The 18,051-nt window shown below is 38.5% G+C and overlaps 1 protein-coding gene across 3 annotated transcripts in view; it reads right to left on the bottom strand.

Annotated features, from left to right (window-relative positions):
• Window positions 1-5,408: 5,408 nt before the first annotated feature.
• lrig2 (leucine rich repeats and immunoglobulin like domains 2) overlaps window positions 5,409-18,051 on the bottom strand; it is a 52,485-nt gene continuing 39,842 nt past the window's right edge. For 2 of the 3 annotated variants that reach the window (XM_003220459.4, XM_008109851.3), the window contains 2 exons: window positions 13,595-13,879; window positions 7,964-13,035 (listed from right to left, as the gene is read on the bottom strand). In XM_003220459.4, coding sequence (XP_003220507.3) covers window positions 12,806-13,035; window positions 13,595-13,879 — 515 coding nt within the window. In that variant the 3' untranslated portion in view covers window positions 7,964-12,805. Of the gene's footprint in view, window positions 5,866-7,963; window positions 13,036-13,594; window positions 13,880-18,051 lie in introns of those variants that run through there. The other variant, XM_016993346.2, reaches the window with a different exon arrangement.

Below are 18,051 nucleotides of genomic sequence, written 5' to 3'. Positions count from 1 at the left end.
TTAGGAAGAACTTCCTGACTGTGAGAGCTGTTCAGCAGTGGAACTTTCTGCCGATGAGTGTGGTGGAGGTTCCTTCTTTGGAGGCTTTTAAGCAGAGGCTGGGTGGCCATCTTTCAGGGGTGCTTTGAATGTGATTTTCCTGCTTCTTGGCAGGGGGTTGGACTGGATGATTCACGCGGTCTCTTCCAACTCTATGATTCTATGATTCTATGATTCCTCCTCCTCGGTCTGCAGAGAAGACCTGGGTTTAAAGAAATGGCTTAAGAGCAAAGAGCACACTCCCATGAAAAGCATTGCATGCTCCCGAAAAGCAGAGGGGAAGCCAGTGCTTTTGTGTCAAGTGGCCTTTCATGCCAGGCTGGGGCTTCTGTTATGTGCTCCTGAAGGAGCTGGAAGTGCCACAGGTACTGAGGGAAACAGGATCCACACACAATTCTAGTGGGAAGTCCATATATGAATCCCAAGTTCTCCCTGCTGCTATCCTCCACTGAAAAGTAGATACCCAACCTCTGTTTAAAAATCTTGAATAACCAACCTTATCTCATAGTGGCTTCATTCTGAAAAAGTGTGTTTGCCCTCTTCTCCACTGACAACTCCAAAAAATAGCTCTGAATTTAGGAAAGTGAAAATGTGACACTTATCACCAAAATGCATATAAGAAAAAAAAATGGCTTAAAAAAAAAGCTGGTGTAATTATCTGATTCATCCAGTTCCTAGAAACAAAAAAAATCTTCATAGACTGGATCTAGCATATTTTAATTCTGCATATTCTACCATAATTATAACCTCTGATTTTCCATTTCTCCTTCTTGTATACTTTCCTGTTGGGGATGTGTTGATGTCTGACTCCCAGCATCACCGTATTTTTTTCTCAGGCTCTCCAACATTGCCTGGTCACTAGCCAGACACTAACAGAGTCTGGTCAAGGTGGCAACAATTATTAAAGGGGGGAGAACAAACAAGTTAGGAATGGATGCAGAAGTTTAATTTGTTTGAGTCAACAGGTAACAAGATTCCACCTCTTCTCACCCAACCAGGATTAATGGAGTGAAACTCTTTTTGCACTTGGAATTCAGTTTGCTGCATGGAAGTAAACAGAAGACAAAAGGTGCAAACAATGATCTTTCTCTCTATGTGTGTGTGTGTGTTTTTTTTTGTCAAGCACAGCACAGAATAACCCCATGGGATTACAAAAAGATAACATACAATTACAAATCTATTTAGAATTACTGTAGTTTATCCATTCTAACAGGCTGCACAAAGGCCTAAGTCAAAGACAACCAAGTAAGGCATGCCTTCATTGCATAAAACTCATCACTTTCAGTGTTTAGGGAATACATATTTGCAGCCTTGCGTTCACGTGGAACACAGACTGAAATTTGGCGGAAGGGAGACTGTTGCAGAAGATGTTTACCTACCAACATTTATTTATTTATTTACAACATTTATACCCCGCCCTTCTCACCCGAGGGGACTCAGGGCAGCTTACAAAAATTGGCAAAATTTAATGCCCAAAATGCAATCATAAAAACAAAACAATATAAACAGATCCATTAATAACATTGTTAAAACACGCTATAAAAACCTTAAAAACGTATATATAATTAATTCCAATGTCAATACAATATCTGTATTGACATTGCAGTTAATATTTGCTGATTGATTTGTATTTATTCCATATTGTATTTTCAGGCATTGGTTGAAATCAAGCAGCATTCCTTTGGATAGATGACAAACAAAATAGTTATTTTGCAATCCCAATGTGCAGAGGTTGAATTTCAGGGTTAAACTGTAATCCCCATCCTCCACAATTTTGGGTTTAAAAAACAGTTCTATTTTCCCAATTTTGGAGCAGGGGGGAATTATCTATACAAACACTCAATGTACAATTGAGCAAGATTTGTCCTCTAAAATAACCTCAACAATTCCTTTGGCTCCTGACATTTTAAAAAGGCTACGGAATAGGTGGGGAAAAGAGTGTTGCTCACCCCTGACCATATCCAATAGTTACTCCAAAATAGTTGTATGGTTATATTTGATACAACTATTGAATCACATTGATTGTGGTTGCTGGGATAATGTAGTCTCTGTGATGAAAGTGTTGTTGCAAAGAACAGCTATTTGGACCTCCAATGTGCACGTACTGTACTAAAAAAAAACAGAGCAGACATAAGGATGGATTAGAGTGTGAAATTCTTCAGACAGGTGGTAGATGCACTCATTAGCCGAATCGGATCAGTTAAACCAATTCTATGGTTTAACTGAATTAAAGGGCCAAAAGACTGCTGCATAATATGTACAATTACCAGCCTTTGAATGAATAATACTACACTAAACTGAGATTTCATCAGCCCTGGCAATCATCCCTGTCCCCTGGAAATGGCCTACTGGGTGTTAAATGTATTTTTGTTCTCCTGTTGTTTTACCACCATGCTGCACTCACCAAAGATGGATGCAAGCTGTTATGCAAGTATGCCCATCAGAAGTGAGCTAGCCCTTTGACAGCTACATCCATGGTGCTAGTTTGCCATCTAGGGGCCGTTATGCACATAGGGCATTGTTTTTTCTACAATGGGAATACTTTCTAGCACCCTTAAAACTTGGGACTGAATCCTCAGAGGAAGAAGGGAAATAGCCTGTTGCTGGAAGACAGATCCATCCACCAGTAGAAACTCTTTTAATAAGTGAGTCTTGGTGTTCAGAGTGAAAGTTGCAAAGAGACCACCCACTGTTTAGGGACACAGCATTAAACTATAGCAGCCAGACATTAAGGAGAAGAGAAATTGCTTTAAGGTAGTGTCCAATTATCTTTAAGCTACCAAAGCATCAAGGCGCGAATCAGATAAAAACAAAACCACTAGAAAAGGCAGGTTATTAGGGAAGCCCCAGGGAGGAAGCAATTGTTTTCCTCTGTACTGTTATCCCTCTCTGGAGGCCCAGATCTTTCATCTTCCTTGCACCAAGCTGCAGAGTTAATTTTTAAATATGCTTGGTGAAATGTGCTTATTAAGTATTCATGATTGTATCTTCAATAAGGTTTGGGTTTTTGTCTCTCATCACTACCAGTAGTTGAGATGAATGTGTTATTTGGATTTCAAGGCTGTATGCTCTATTTGAAGTGGGAAGGACAAGTTACAGAATGACATTGGAGCTTTGTTTTCCATTTTCCACAAAGCAGTAATATCCAGAATCACAAAGAGCACATTGACACAGCCATTTTTGTTGATAATTAAAGTATATTGAGGGACAGTTTGAAAAAAACTGAAGTGTTAAAGTATGGTTCTTGTTTGGACAAATTACATTGAGATTGTAATAATACTTGTAAAAAACCAATGTGTTTTTTAGCGGTTTCACTGTTGGACTAGGGATGCATCTGCACTGTAGAATTAATGCAGTTTGAAACAACTTTAACTGCCATGGCTGAATGCTATGGGATCATGGGAGTTGTAGTTTTACTAAGTCTTTTAGCCTCCTCTGCTGTAGCATGTTGGTTCCTCACCAAAGTACAATTCCCATGATTCTATAGCATTGAGACATGACAGTTAAAGTAGTGCCAAACTGCATTAATTATACAGTGCAGATGACTGTATGCTCTGGGAAACTGAAGTTTAAATCACCAGAATTTAAACATCAGGTAGGAAATCCACTGAGTGACCTTGGACAAGGTGCACTTTCTCGGCCTCAGAAAAAGGCAATGGCAATTTCCCCCTTTTAAACAAATCTTGCCTAGAAAACTACATAACAGGGGAACCTTAGAGTTGCCTTAAATTAGAAATAGTTGAAAAGCACACAGCAACAAAAACAGCAACAGCAACACTATAACTCTGGAAAAGGCAAATATTACTGCTAGGACAAAAGCTCTAAGAAATCAAGGTTACAACTAGTTGTGAGTGAAGAGATTTTTAAACAACTAGCAGCAAAGCAGGAGCTTGTGCTCTGTTGAAGAAGTAAGTAAGTAACTTTATTTTTCTACCCCGCCACCATCTCCCGACAGGGACCCCGGATGGCTAACAAAACAAGTAGAACAGTTAAAACATATAATAAATAAACCACAATAAAATTGACATTATAGAACAATACATTGCAATGATCATAAAACTCATTAAAAGCATAAAATGAATAAAGACAAAGTAAAATGGAATGAACCACCAGGTTAATGGAGGGGGGTGGGTGGTATGGAGGGGACATTTGAGCTAAAGTGCAGTAATATAGTTATAAAGTACTGTGGGACAAACGACAAGATGGAAAAAATTTAATCATTTGCAGGGGATTGATGTCCGTTTAATTATAAAGCGGGAACAGTACGTGAGAATTATATTGATTTAATTTAGGACATGGGGACTGAGTTATTCAAATGCGCAGCGAAAAATATAATCTAATAATCTAGTAAATCTGAAAATTTCAGTGCTCTACCCTACCAGCAAGAAGAGAGAAAAAAAGAACAAATGTTTTCCATGTCTATTCCCTTCTTCCTTCTTCAAGTGGCAGTAAGCCAACTGAGATGCTGACTAACACACGTGAGTTGTCACTCCCTGCAGTTGGGTTGCCTTGTGTGCATTTTTCCTGGGCTTGTACAGGCATAATCTGTTGGTATTTAAAGCAGTAAAGATGGGATTTTACAACCAGGACTGAAAAACTGTAAAATGAGTGAAAGTTTCAGAATGACCAACCTACTCAATTGCAAATAGGGAAGGGAAAAGTGTGCATGTCAACAAGAAAGACTAATACGATCTGTTCCAGTTTATTTAAACTCTCCCTATATATTTTGCAGTGTTGTTGCTGAAAATGTTCTTTCTCCATTATTGCCTACCACTAACATCTCCTTTTTGGCTTAAATTCTATGGTTAGTTCTAGCAAGAGTAGATCCAGTGAATCAATTGATTTTGTGTTTATTCACCAGTCAATAATTGATTTAATAATTGATTTAATGTGTCTATTCTAGGTAGGACAAACCAACAGGAATCCAATCACACAGTCCTCATCACCGCAGCTGGCATTTCCCTTCATGGGATGTATACATTGGGAGTGGTCTACTGTGATTGGATAATTCAAGATATTCTATACAGTGTCCATGGGAAGAAGTTGTTTGAACTTCCACTGAAGTCCAATTTACTTAGACTAGTTCCAGACCTATTAAAACTAAATCATAATCCTGAGTGAGAAATGAAGTAGTATTGTATTTGGCACATGCTGTGTCATTCTCAAGGCCTGTATGCCCAAGTCCCTCTCCTGTTTTCTCCTGTTCTATAGGCAAATTTTGACAAGCACACATCAGAGTTCCCACAATTTAAATATCACATTGGTGGTAAATCAATCTGATTCAGCTGTTATAGCAAACCTTCTACCAACTCCTAATGCCTCTGCTGGCACATCTGGACACAGGATTTTTGACATTTTTTGTTAAATAGTGTATTTTAAAACATTTATTTTTAACAAGTTTCATTCCTTTAAGCTCATGACCATACCATCATGTTAAGATAAAACACAATGAAATCTGCACAATATGAAAACAGTTCAGTTTCCTTGCATGTTCTAAGGGTAGCATAGTAGATTCACATTTTCTTATTTATTTTTTGCAATGGGTGCAAAATGTTATCTGAACACAACGTGTTTGTAGGTACACGATTAATACAAGTTACAGTCACTATAATAACCAAAACTACAAAGTTTCCAAACACATGGTTCAATCTGGTTTTTACCCTTGTTTTTCAACCATTTTAACTAGTAGTGTATTATCAATCTTTCTTCATGATCTTCCACATTTTCAATGGTCAAGGCAAAACAGACATCTTTTAAGCTTCCCTTGTGACCACAGAGCAGTAAAGTATGGATGATGTGGACATAGTGTTATTGATGGGAGGATCCCTGAAAAAATAGAAATTACAAGTGGTAAAACTTGAGATGGTATCTGGAACTTAACCAAGTTCTTAGTGAACATATGCACTTCTGTGGGTATCCCATTCACAAAATCACATCACAGAAAACTCTGGGCTTCCAGCTCTAAAGTTACCTTCCACTTAGTCAGGACTGACTGAACCATGAAAGCCAAAGCTGCATGGCTTGCTTTTGTCAGCCAGGGGACTCTAGTCCCTGTGCAGCTCAGTCCTGTGTGTTAGGAGCCGAAGGGATTCAAAATATTATCTTCCTCTGGCATATGGGCATTTCAAAACTAGTGACTGAAAAGCATAGCTTGAATTTGCCAATTTTTGTGCTGTTGTAGCTGAAAAGCAGACAAGTGTAACAAAACTATGATAGGTAATTAAGTACAAAATCCTCAATGAGTTCTACAAAATGTGAGCTTTTAGATATGGTATTGTTTATTTGAAATATGCAACATCCAAATAGTGATTGGCAGCCTATTTTTTTAAAAAAATTAATTTTACTGAATTTTGTTTTGTGAACATAGTAGGCGTAAATGCATATAATTTCAAAGTGAGATAATTCTTTGGAAATGTCTCAGAGGAGTAGAGCTACTGAAATGGTTCCATACTGATTTTTCTTTAAGAAGTTTGGACTTCACCTGGCAGGTACTGTGGGTCAGTAGTGGCAATTTCTTGTTGCTAAGATGCAGAGCTCTGGTATATAAATAAGATGCCCCAATATTGTGTAAGATGTATGATACCTTACAGAAAAAACCTTTATAAAGGAATATGATGCAAAGTACATAATAAACCTAGATGAGGAAATTTTTTGTTTTCCTCTAAGGCAAGTGTGTATATGTATATAACTTATTTTATGTACTTTAATTTAAAAAAACCCTAAAAGCATTCGAGAGAGCCTGCTCATTTATGCATGACAGAAATCCTGACTCCAATACTACACAGTGCTTAAATGGAGTTTTGATGCCAAATCTGCCTGTTTGCACAAGTTAGCGACCCAAATAACCTGGAAACAATACAGATTAGTGGTCAAATGGGTTGGCACAAAAGCTATGTATGCCACAAAATCTTTCCTGAGGCTCCTAAAATACGACCTGTTTCAAGGATAGTAGATGAGACTATCCCATTGTCGGTCAAGCCAGATTCTATATAAGAAATGGAAAGGGTATGCAATCTTGTCATTTGTTACATGCTACAAAATATCTCAGGCCAGACTTGAGGTTGCTTCACCTGCATCTTTCAAATATTATTATTATATTTATTTCTACCCCGCTTTATCTCACCAAAGGAGACTCGAAGTGGCTATGTCTTCCCAAAAAGATATTTGGAATCCAAGTTTTCACATAATTTAATGTGCCTTTATCATTAGAGCACTTTCACAGAAATGTAATCAGCAATAATCTAGTTATCTCCTAAGGATCATTGCGATTGCTGAAAATGTATTTGTTTATAACATCATTGAGAGATTTATGCATCCATTAACCAAATAACAGAGCTTTGCTTGCCCAAGGTCAACCAGTGCAGGAGTCTTAGTCTAAACTCTTTATCAGTGGTTCTTAACCTGGGGTCCCCAGATGTTTTTGGCCTACAACTCCCAGAAATCCCAGCCAGTTTACCAGGACTTCTGGTAGTTGAAGGCCAAAAACATCTGGGGACCCCAGGTTGAGAACCACTGCTCTAGATGCTACTTCACACTAACTTAAGATATTTAGGCTTTAGGGACTTTAACTGGGCTCATAGTGTATAGGCAGGAAATGAGTTACCCCTATTATGTTAATATTATTGCAGGGTTGTAGGATCAGTGATTGTATCTGAAGTCCCTTTTTGTAGGGGATTTAGCTTACTATAATCAGGACACAAAGCTTAGACCTCAACAAAAATCCTTAAACTAGAGACTCATTCCAGCAAACTGAAGTCAACATCTTACAAGCCTCTGCATTCAATATAACTGAAGGTCTAGGATTTTTTCCCCTATAGCTTTAAATTTGTTTACCCGTGATTAAGGGTGATTGCATTTTGAGGGCTATGCATTGTGTGTTTTTTAAAGCTCTCCTCATATGCATATTACAACAAACCAAGCCAGGTTACTGTGTGTTCCTTTATTGGATGAAGGAAAATTACAACAGACAAACATATAACACATGCTATACAAAATATACATTCTGATAAGTGAGGAAAATATAAATAGATACAAGGAAATGACAGCTGCAGGCAAGGAACTATTGGTTTGCGCTGTCTTACAACGGTCCATCTATAATTACTTTGGCATTGACAAAAAAATTGGTGGAATAACTTTCTTCCCTGCAATTTAAACACGGATCCCATAGAAAACAAAGTGAAACATCTTTCAAAATTATGCGTCCTTACTCTCATCTCAAGCATGTTACCTTACAGAAGGAATGGGAAAAATGTGGTCCTCTGGATTTTGTCAGATAGTGACTCCCATTGGCTTTACCAAGCACAGCAATGGTGAGACACAATGGGAGATGCAGTTCAACATCTGGAGGATCAAACACCTGATTTTGGTTTATTCACTATCCAAGTCAAATAAGCTCCCTCCACACCATACTATAGAATGAGATGTTCCAAAATTCTTAAATCCTTTGATCTCCTACTTCCAGAGCATCTTGTGCACGTTGTTCAAATATCTACCTTCACTTCTGAGACAATTTCTCCTCCAATCTTTTCTGTCATATTTCACGTAATGATTTTGTTACTATGAAAGTTGAGTTGCCAATGAGGAGCCCCAACAATTTTTTTTCTGCACTAATATATTTGAGATTCCAGTGTTCTAGATGGCATTATTTTTGCAATGAGACATTTGCATGGTGGCATAGTTCATTTCAAGAGAATATATATGATGAAGTTTGGTTCTCACAAACTTGCCAGCCCAAGCTTGTCCTACAGTCTGCATTATGCAGGATGGATTTCCCATCAGCAGACTTCGACTCTCCTAAATTTAGAAAACAAGCCTCAAGTGTACATTTAATGAAATAGCTTTACATCAGGTGGTAGAAGAATGCTTTAACTGTCCTGAAGGTATGTACAGCTGAACATGCAGAATCAGCAAAATGCAATACCACTGCAAAACAGTCTTCCTTGACAGAATGATTTTAACCCCAGAGGAACATCATGACATACTTTCCAATAAGATTACAAAGAGTGATTCATGCCACAATTGCCCTTTCTTCAAAGATGTGAGAGATCAGATCAATTTCAGCTTCTGCCCAATTTGTATACTCTTAAAAGCTCCTAGTGTTTCACCCAAGGCAATTTAAATAGCATAGATGCTGCTCTTACACAACTCTGACTTAAAGTGTGTTTGTGATCTGGGGGATGAAATAGGTTTTCCCCCCTCCCACCTACAAACACTGCGTATTTACTGTATATCTGTTTAACTTTTGCTGCTATAGATCAGATATAGGCTGCCAAATAATGAATAGAAGAGGTAAGAAGAAATTATAATCTAACACTGAATTATACCTAGAATGCTTTGAAGCAAACACCTGACTGAGATGAAAAGAGAGTATGCCTCCCTGCTCTACAAAAAGAAACTTAATACATCTGGCAGCCAATGAGAAATCTTGCCTTTAGAAGTTTCAGGCACTCTTGAAGGCTTTGGCTTTAGAGCCCTGTAAGATTTTGGGTATCAATATTAAGCAGGAGTGGGCAGCCTGAGACTTGGCACTTTCTTATACTGCCCTCTCCCCTGAAGGCAAGAATCCAACTATGTATGTAGTTTGCCCTTGAATAACTTTTGTACCTGGCAAGGCACTCGGCATGATTAAGACAAGTCCATTGGGGAATTTTGTGTTACAAAAAAGAGAGTACCTCACTGCTTCCAGCCATAATCTCCTGCTCTATGTAACAGGATATGCACACAGCCATAAGAAACCACCAGAATTCCAACTACTAAAAGGAAGCTAGCAATTATACTAGCCAAGATTAATTCAAAATGAAATATATGCAAATTAAATCAATTAACTGGGATTGTAATTACTTCTGCAGTCTTTTCATGCCCACCACCATCCTACTATAAAATGATATCTAAATTGTTCTGGCAATATCTTTTACAAAACTGTGTGGACAGATTAATGTTCTCAAGCTGTGGCTAATTTGCACATGTAGGCTACTGTTTTATGCCCACTTACCTAAGCTTAGATCTCAGTGAACATTGAGGGTATTGCATCTAAATAGGTATCCCTAAGACTGTACTGATAGCTACAATTTTTCAGTTTAGTTTGAATATAGTAGATGCTTGGTCATGGTTAACACAGTTACATATAGTTGCATATTTACAGTTTCAGAGATATCTTCAAGCTGCACCCCAAACTTCTGAAATGTCACAGCAAGAAAGATAGATAATAACCAGCAATGTAGCCTTTCTTCTTTACCCTGAGATAATCTTACATTGCCTGAGGTTTGTCCACAAAATCACTACAGCTATGGTCATACGCCACACTTACATATTGTTTTGGAGTACAACAGAAACTTAGTACCACAGAAACACATTCCGTTTTACTCCTATGCCAGCTGCAAGGACCACAGGTTCTTCTCTTGCTAAATACAGAAGCTCATTTTTTCAATTCCCAAGGCCATTCAAACCATGAACAGTAAGTTATGCTGGATTGTGTTTTTTTACGATACAAATTGGCAATAAAGCAATTAACAGGGAACACAATTTGCAGAACATGAACTTTTAATTGTCAATAGCACACTATCTATCCCAAGCATTCAAAATTGGCAGATTGGTGCCTCTCTGCATCTCAGGTGTCAAGTGATGACCCCATCTCTCCTCATCTTCATGGTTCAGTTCCAAGAAAGAGCACCCTGCCTAACTGAACCAAACCAAATCAAGCAATTTCTTGGTCCTAGCAAGTGCCTGTTGTTTCTTCACATAACACACTCCCTATCTTTTTATTTTGCCGGCATTGTCTACCATCAAAATTCTGCTCTCTCTTCTTCCTGTCCCTCCAGTTAAGATCAAATGGCCTTCTCTCCTGCTGCAAACAAACTCTCAGGAGCAGCAACAGCGAAGCTATATCTCCTCACACCGCAGGAGTCAATGTTTGGCTGGGTTTGTTGTTGTAAGAGGAAGTAGGGAGGGAAGTGAGGGAATTTCTGCCATAGCTAAACACTGATCACAAGAAGTGGTAGGTTTGTTGTTGCTCCTGAGTGTTGTGTGTCTGTGAACAACAGCAGCAAATATTTATGCATGCAGGGAGAGGAACTCCAATGACCCAGCCAATTTTATTGTATTTTCAGAAGAATAAAATCAATGGTAAGTTAAATAAACAGCTTAGATAAACGTACAGGCAGTCCCTGAGTTACAAACATTCGACTTACAAATGACTCATATTTAAGAACGGGGATGAGACAACAGGAAGTGAGAGAAATCTACTGCTAGGAAGGGGGAATTCACTCCTGAAAGAATTATCATGGATAAAGGGTGTCTCCACTGAAGTTTTATCTCCACTCATCATTTCCACAACAAGCCAAACTTTTCATAGGGACAGAAAATGAAGTGAAATCTTCTGAACAGAGGCACAGACAGCAAAACGAACACCACAGGAGTGTTCACCCTTCCCTATGCTATGCAAAGCTGAAATGTATATATTTTTGGCTGGACTTACCTATTCCGATGTATATACAAAATCAACTTAACAAACCTACAGAACATGTATTTTTCATAACTTGGGGACTGCCTGTAGTGTTTTCAGAGATCTGTACCTAACTTTATTTTTCTCAAAAAATCCTATTCTTTTTAGAGCACAAAATGTGGATTTTTTTAAAGGAACACAACTATTGCATCATAGCAGAACCTACTGTATCCTCATCCCTCCATTTGCTACAGTCATATGTCTGAACAAATTATACTGAAAAACATTATTTTTGAAGTGCAGTGGAAGTTCTATTTAGCCTGCAATGATTCATTTACACATAAAAATCACCAGTTAAGTCTTGAACAATGTGGACACAGTGCAGTCAGACTGCAAATCCTATTCAGAAATCATGAAGTTTAGAGTGTAACCTCTCAAGTTCCCAGCTTCAGAATTCTAACTATAATCTATAGGCTACACAGGAAAAACATGAGTCATGTGAACCCATGTCACAAATATCTATTCCTAGTTCAGATCCTATGAACTGATTCAAGTCTTCATCATGGGAGATCATTCCTATTAATAGCTGTTGCCATACAGACGACTACTGTGTGAAAAAGCCATCAAACAATGAATATTTCCAATGAACAGGACAACATATGAAAGCTGCAACCATCATGTGCTACGAATGACTGTATGAATCAGCCCTTAAGAATTTAATCCTATGACAGTAATTACTAATCTTTTACTAACTGGTCAGCAGATGTTAAAATGATACAACAGTAATTTTTGGCATAATACAAAATTTACATTTCAGTCTGGAATTTATGTTTAGTAGTGTATACAAAATATTTATACTATGCAAATGTATTTACAGCTGAGGATTTCAGCCAGAGGAAGGGATGTTTGTGATTGAAGATGCTGATGTAAATTCCTGCTAGTTGTCAGAAGAGTCATGTTAAGCAAGATTGATTACCAAGGAGTTTGCAAATGGTCTCTTTAAAGTTGGTTTCTTCAGCAGGAAAGTTTTCATGGAACTATTAACAAGGCAACATACCCTCCATTTTCACTTTTAACCACTAAGTGTAGTTTGTTCCTTTATGTCCAGTAATTAGGACCCTGTGCCACTTGGTGGGACTCAAACAGAAGGAAAGTCATCATTTGCTACTGCCCACTTTTAGTGTGTAGCAGGCACTCACAGATGTGTTCAGCAAAGCTCCTGTCGCAAGCATGAAGCACCTTTGGCCATGGGGCAAAACCTGAGGTAGAAAAGACACTGTTGACTGCTCCAAGCTTGCTGATAAGTTTTGCATACTTTGATTACTTTTATGTAGCTTCATGATGTTCCTGTAAGTTCTGAGTTCTGTCAAAGTCAAAGTTATGTTCATGTAACTTATGATGGGATCTGGGGGAAATAACTTGTTCCTGTCCAGTTTCCGCAATGCCTTCACTTAGTAGAACATGAGGCACATCATGGGTCTTTGGCTGGGGTGAGAAACAAGGATGCAACAAACCTAGATCTTTATTGACACCCCATAAAGATAGCCGGAAAGGATCTGTAGAAGGGAAACAGAAGCATTCTGAATTGTGGTAACAATTACTCAAAATATGTTTTTCCACATTCTTTGACCAGAACGTCTATCCTCACTTCTTTTGGAGGCATTCAACTACAGCTAAGTACAGTACTACTATAGCCAGCAAAATATGTCTATATATGTATACAACTATAACCAGCCAAAACCATTTCCCTACAGAAGTTATACAATCACCAAACAAACCAGAAAACATTTCTAGATTGGTAGAGTAAGAAATACATGTGATCAAGAAACTCAGATATTGTAATTAAACTTCAAAGAAGCCTGGGAAAAATAACAACTGACATTTCATGAGCAGGATTTGTGCTAAACCTCCCTAAATGAGTGGATTTTATAGACTGATCTTCATAATATGAATACAACTCTACTCTACATAGGAAAATTGTTTTTCTCTGTTTTGTGCAGTTCTTTGTCAAAGCACAAATTAGATGCATATATTGTCTAATACAATACAGCTTCAAAAAGGAGTGGTTTAACATTAGGAGTAAAAGATGAAAGCTGTAAGCAATGCAGCATTTACCAGTATTGCACGGCTGGGGGCAAGGTTTCTTCTCATGTAGTCTGTCTTGATTGTTAAGGAAGACGGACATGTCTCTGTCACCTGGGAGACCATCCAGAGTGGTGGCTTCATGCTGGGGGCATACTGGGTACGGCTCTTTGGACATCTGCACCATTAGGTTGGACAGTGTTTGATCAAGTGGGTCATCTTCAGTGACATATGCATACGGACAATACTCCCTGGTTCTGGAATAGATGTTGGCATTATCATAGCAATCAGAGCAGATCACCAATTGTGCTGTGCCACCTAGTGGAAGAAAAGTGATACAGAGTTAGGAGGGTATGGCCTGAGACTTTTCCCTATTGGCCACTGTAGGTTGCAGAACACTGGAGTTGATAAAAAATAATAGATTGAATATTGGGATTGAAAAAAACAGTAGATACAGTCATTCTGCAAGTTGGCTACAATTTTTCAGACACAAGGGATCACTAGCAATGAAATGCCATAATCAAGTAGTACAGAAAGAGTTGTTTGGCATTTACACATTATAAAGGTAAAGGTTTTCCCCTGACGTTAAGCCCAGTCATGACCAACTCTGGGGGTTGGTGCTCATCCCCATTTCTAAGCTGAAGAGCCAACGTTGTCCATAGACACCTCCAAGGTCATGTGGCCGGCATGACTGCATGGACCGCCGTTACCTTCCCGCCGGAGCGGTACCTATTGATCTACTCACATTGGCATGTTTTCGAACTGCTAGGTTGGCAGGAGCTGGGGCTAACAGCGGGCGCTCATTCCGCTCCCAGGATTTGAACCTGGGACCTTTTGGCCCGCAAGTTCAGCAGCTCAGCGCTTTAACACACTGTGCCATATACATTTACTAAAATAAACAGCTTAAGAACAAAAAAAAGCATTAACAAAACTTACGCTCTTATAAATAATGAAACTAAAAGAAATATATTGCTGAAGGGAGAGGACTGGGCCCTGCTGAACTAAAGCTGTGGTTGTGTGGTTGGCATAATGGCTTCTTTTTTTGCAGACTGGTTTATCATGGTATATACCCAATGACAATGGAAAATATTAGTTCTGAGAAGGCGGATTCACTCATGTCTTCCAATAAAGCATTCTGTGGCATGGAGGACAGTACAGTCAAAGCTGTGGAGTTTGAAAGCACATATGAGACCTAGTATTGGTAAGGATTTATGATGTTTTAAATGCTGGGAATAATTATGAAGAATCTGGATTTAGATAAAAGAAATAGTTGAATTGCAATGAAATTAGACTGCTCGTTTAGCACAGAAAGTGGAATGGGGCAGAAGTGCCTGAAACATCATTTCATGTACTCTAAATGAGGCCTTCTTGTTCCTGATGCCGAATGAACCAGCTTCATAGCGTCATCACATTTACAACATGATCTTGGGCTGGTTTTGGATCAAGAGGCAATTAAGAAAAAAAAGAACAGTGCTGGAGCCCCATTTAACAGGGCTGTGGATACTAATTAATAAAGAAAAAAACAGATAAAATTTCAAGGAAAATTTTAATTTATACACGTTTTACGTGGAAATTTGATTAATATTCAGCACAGTACTGCCTGACAGTGAAACATCACAGAACTGCTTTAAAACTAACCCCTAGGACAGGGATTTGAATTATGTCTAAACGTTACTGCAGTTTCCAGCAGCCTCAGCCAGTGCAGCCAGTGCAACCAGTGCTATGGGATGCTGGGAGTTGGAATTCAACAGCATCTGAAGGATCACATGATTTTCATTCCTATTCTTAATGATATCTAAGATAAGTTGGGATTATTTCATTTAGGATAACTCCTCCCTTAAGGCTAATGAGAAAATGTTTCAGGCTTCAAAATGGAGTGGGACTTGGAACAAGTTGTAGTGGCAAATTGCAGTCAGAAGGGACATTTGGAGAGGCACATAATGTTTGGTAGGTGCTTATAATTTGATACTAAAAGCTTTCAAGCCCCAATTAGGACAGGGAAAGGATTAAATACTTAATATGGCTATAGGAGGATGACAAAAAAGTATAGGAACAGTGAGAACCAATGGAAGAAATGATTCATAGATATAATCCTCTATATACAAGAGAGGGCAGAATACTGGGGATATACAATTTATTTCCCTTGATCTCAAAATATGGGAGAGATCCAAAATAAACAACAACAGTATATACTGAACCTTAATGCAGAAAAGATAAATAACCTTATTAATCAAGCAGCAGATGCTTTGTCTATTATATATGAGATCATAGCTTTTCCTAAAAACTAAGTTTGAGAGGAAGGACCCAGATCTGTAAATTTCTGGGTATCATAGCAATGCCCTTCCATCTTTTACAATTTTCCCCTTGGCTTAGAAACCCACACAATATTAACACATTTGATATGGTTCTGCTCTTAAGGGAGACTGAAAGTTTACCTCCGTTTATCCAAGTCTTACCTGCAACTACTTGTTGGCCTATGTTCTATTTACGGTACTGAAAGAGAAGTGTTACATACATGTTTCTGGATTAAATTCAAGCTGTTTTCATCAATCTATAAAGCCCCACTTGACTGGGAAAATGCTGCTTAATACTGCTTGAAAATGATACACATATCTTTATTAAATCAACAAACATATAATGAAGAAATCAAAAAATCTCTTCATGCCATAAAATCCATTAAAATGGTAGAAGATGCATCCCATGAAGTAAATGACCATGTTGGGGGACTTTAGATCTATCCTCTATGGATTTGAATATCAAAGTATGTCAAGATTATTAGAACAGATATTTAGAAGAAGTATACTTTCTTTTTAAATTTTTAATATATTTTATTTTTATTTATTAAAATAAACATATTTATTTATTTTTATTTACTCTTTTTATATCCCACCTTTCTCTACCCTGAAGGGGACTCAGGGCGGTTTACATATGGCAATTATTCAATGCCTTAAAAACACATATAAAACATAAACTTAAAAAAAATGCAAATTAAAAATGTAAAACATTACATTCAGTTAAAATCATGCCATCCAAAATCAGCCTAAAGTCATTCCATGGTCATTGTGCATACTACACATCTATTATTACACTACGCTATTATCTGAAATCTTGATCCCAGAGCCAGGTTTTTACTTTCCTTCTGAAGGCCTGGAGGGAGGAGGCTGATCTTATATTGCTAGGGAGGGAGTTCCACAGTTGAGAGGCCACCACCGAGAAGGCCCTGTCTCTCGTCCCTGCCAGTCATGCTTGCGAAGTAGGCGGGACTGAGCAGGGCCTCCCCAGATGATCTTAATCTTCAAGGTGGTTCATAAGGGGAGATACATTTGGACAGGTAAGCTGGGTCGGAATCATTTAGGGCTTTATAGGCTAAAGCCAGCACTTTGAATTGTGCTTGGTAGCAGACTGGCAGCCAGTGGAGCTGGCACAACAGGGGAGTTGTGTGCTCCCTGTACGCCGCTCTAGTGATCAACCTGGCTGCCGCCCATTGGACCAATTGAAGATTCTGAACAGTCTTCAAAGGCACCCCCACATAGAGTGCATTGCAGTAATCTATATGCAATGTAACCAGAGCATGGACCACCGTGGCGAAGTCAGCCTTCCCAAGGTACAGGCATAACTGGTGCATAAGTTTTAATTGTGCGAAAGCTCTCCTGGCCACCGCCAAAACCTGGGATTCCAGGCTCAGCAATGAACCCAGGAGAACCCCCAAGCTGTGAACCTGTGTTTCAGGGGGAGTGTGACCCCATCCAACACAGGCTGTAACCCTATGCTCTGTTCGGCCTTGTGACTGACCAGGAGGACATCTGTCTTGTCTGGATTCAATTTCAATTTGTTCGCCCTCATCCATTCCGACACAGCTGCCAAGCACCAGTTCAGGTTCTGAACAGCCCCCTTAATAACAGGTGGGAAGGAGTGACAGAGTTGGACATCATCTGTGTACAGATGACACCGTACTCCAAAACTCTAGATGATCTTTCTCAACGACTTCATGTAGATGTTAAACAACATCTATATGAATGTAAATGTCAGTTGCATACAGTAATAATATTGGGACTTCTATTATATTTTCAAGCTGCTGAGAGTTCATAAACTTTCTAACATATTATCAATATTTAAGGACTCTTTGGCCTTTGTTTGAGTAAGACAGATAAGAGAATCAGAGATTCTAAGTTAGTATCAGCTTTCTCTGTCTGCAGCCTTGTAGGATCCTCTGTAGATATTTCTATAACCAGCTTAACTTTATTGTTGAGTTGTTGGATCACAGACTGCCATTCTTTAACAAAATCCTCTAGTTCCTTTCCTCTTGAGAGTACAGTTATTTTATCCATTATCAGCAAATCAATGAAGTATTTTTCACATTCTTTTATATCAGGTAACTCTGGGCTTTTCCAGTATCTGGCGTATACTAATCGTGCTGCCACTGTCATATAAAATAAAATTTTACCAAATTTCTTTTCTAATTCTTCATCTGGCATGTTCAAAAGATACAT

Source organism: Anolis carolinensis, chromosome 4 (assembly GCF_035594765.1).
Source record: "Anolis carolinensis isolate JA03-04 chromosome 4, rAnoCar3.1.pri, whole genome shotgun sequence".
Classification (NCBI taxonomy): Eukaryota; Metazoa; Chordata; class Lepidosauria; order Squamata; family Dactyloidae; genus Anolis; species Anolis carolinensis.
Note: the sequence above shows the minus strand (reverse complement) of the source record. Positions and strands in the feature narration are given on the sequence as shown.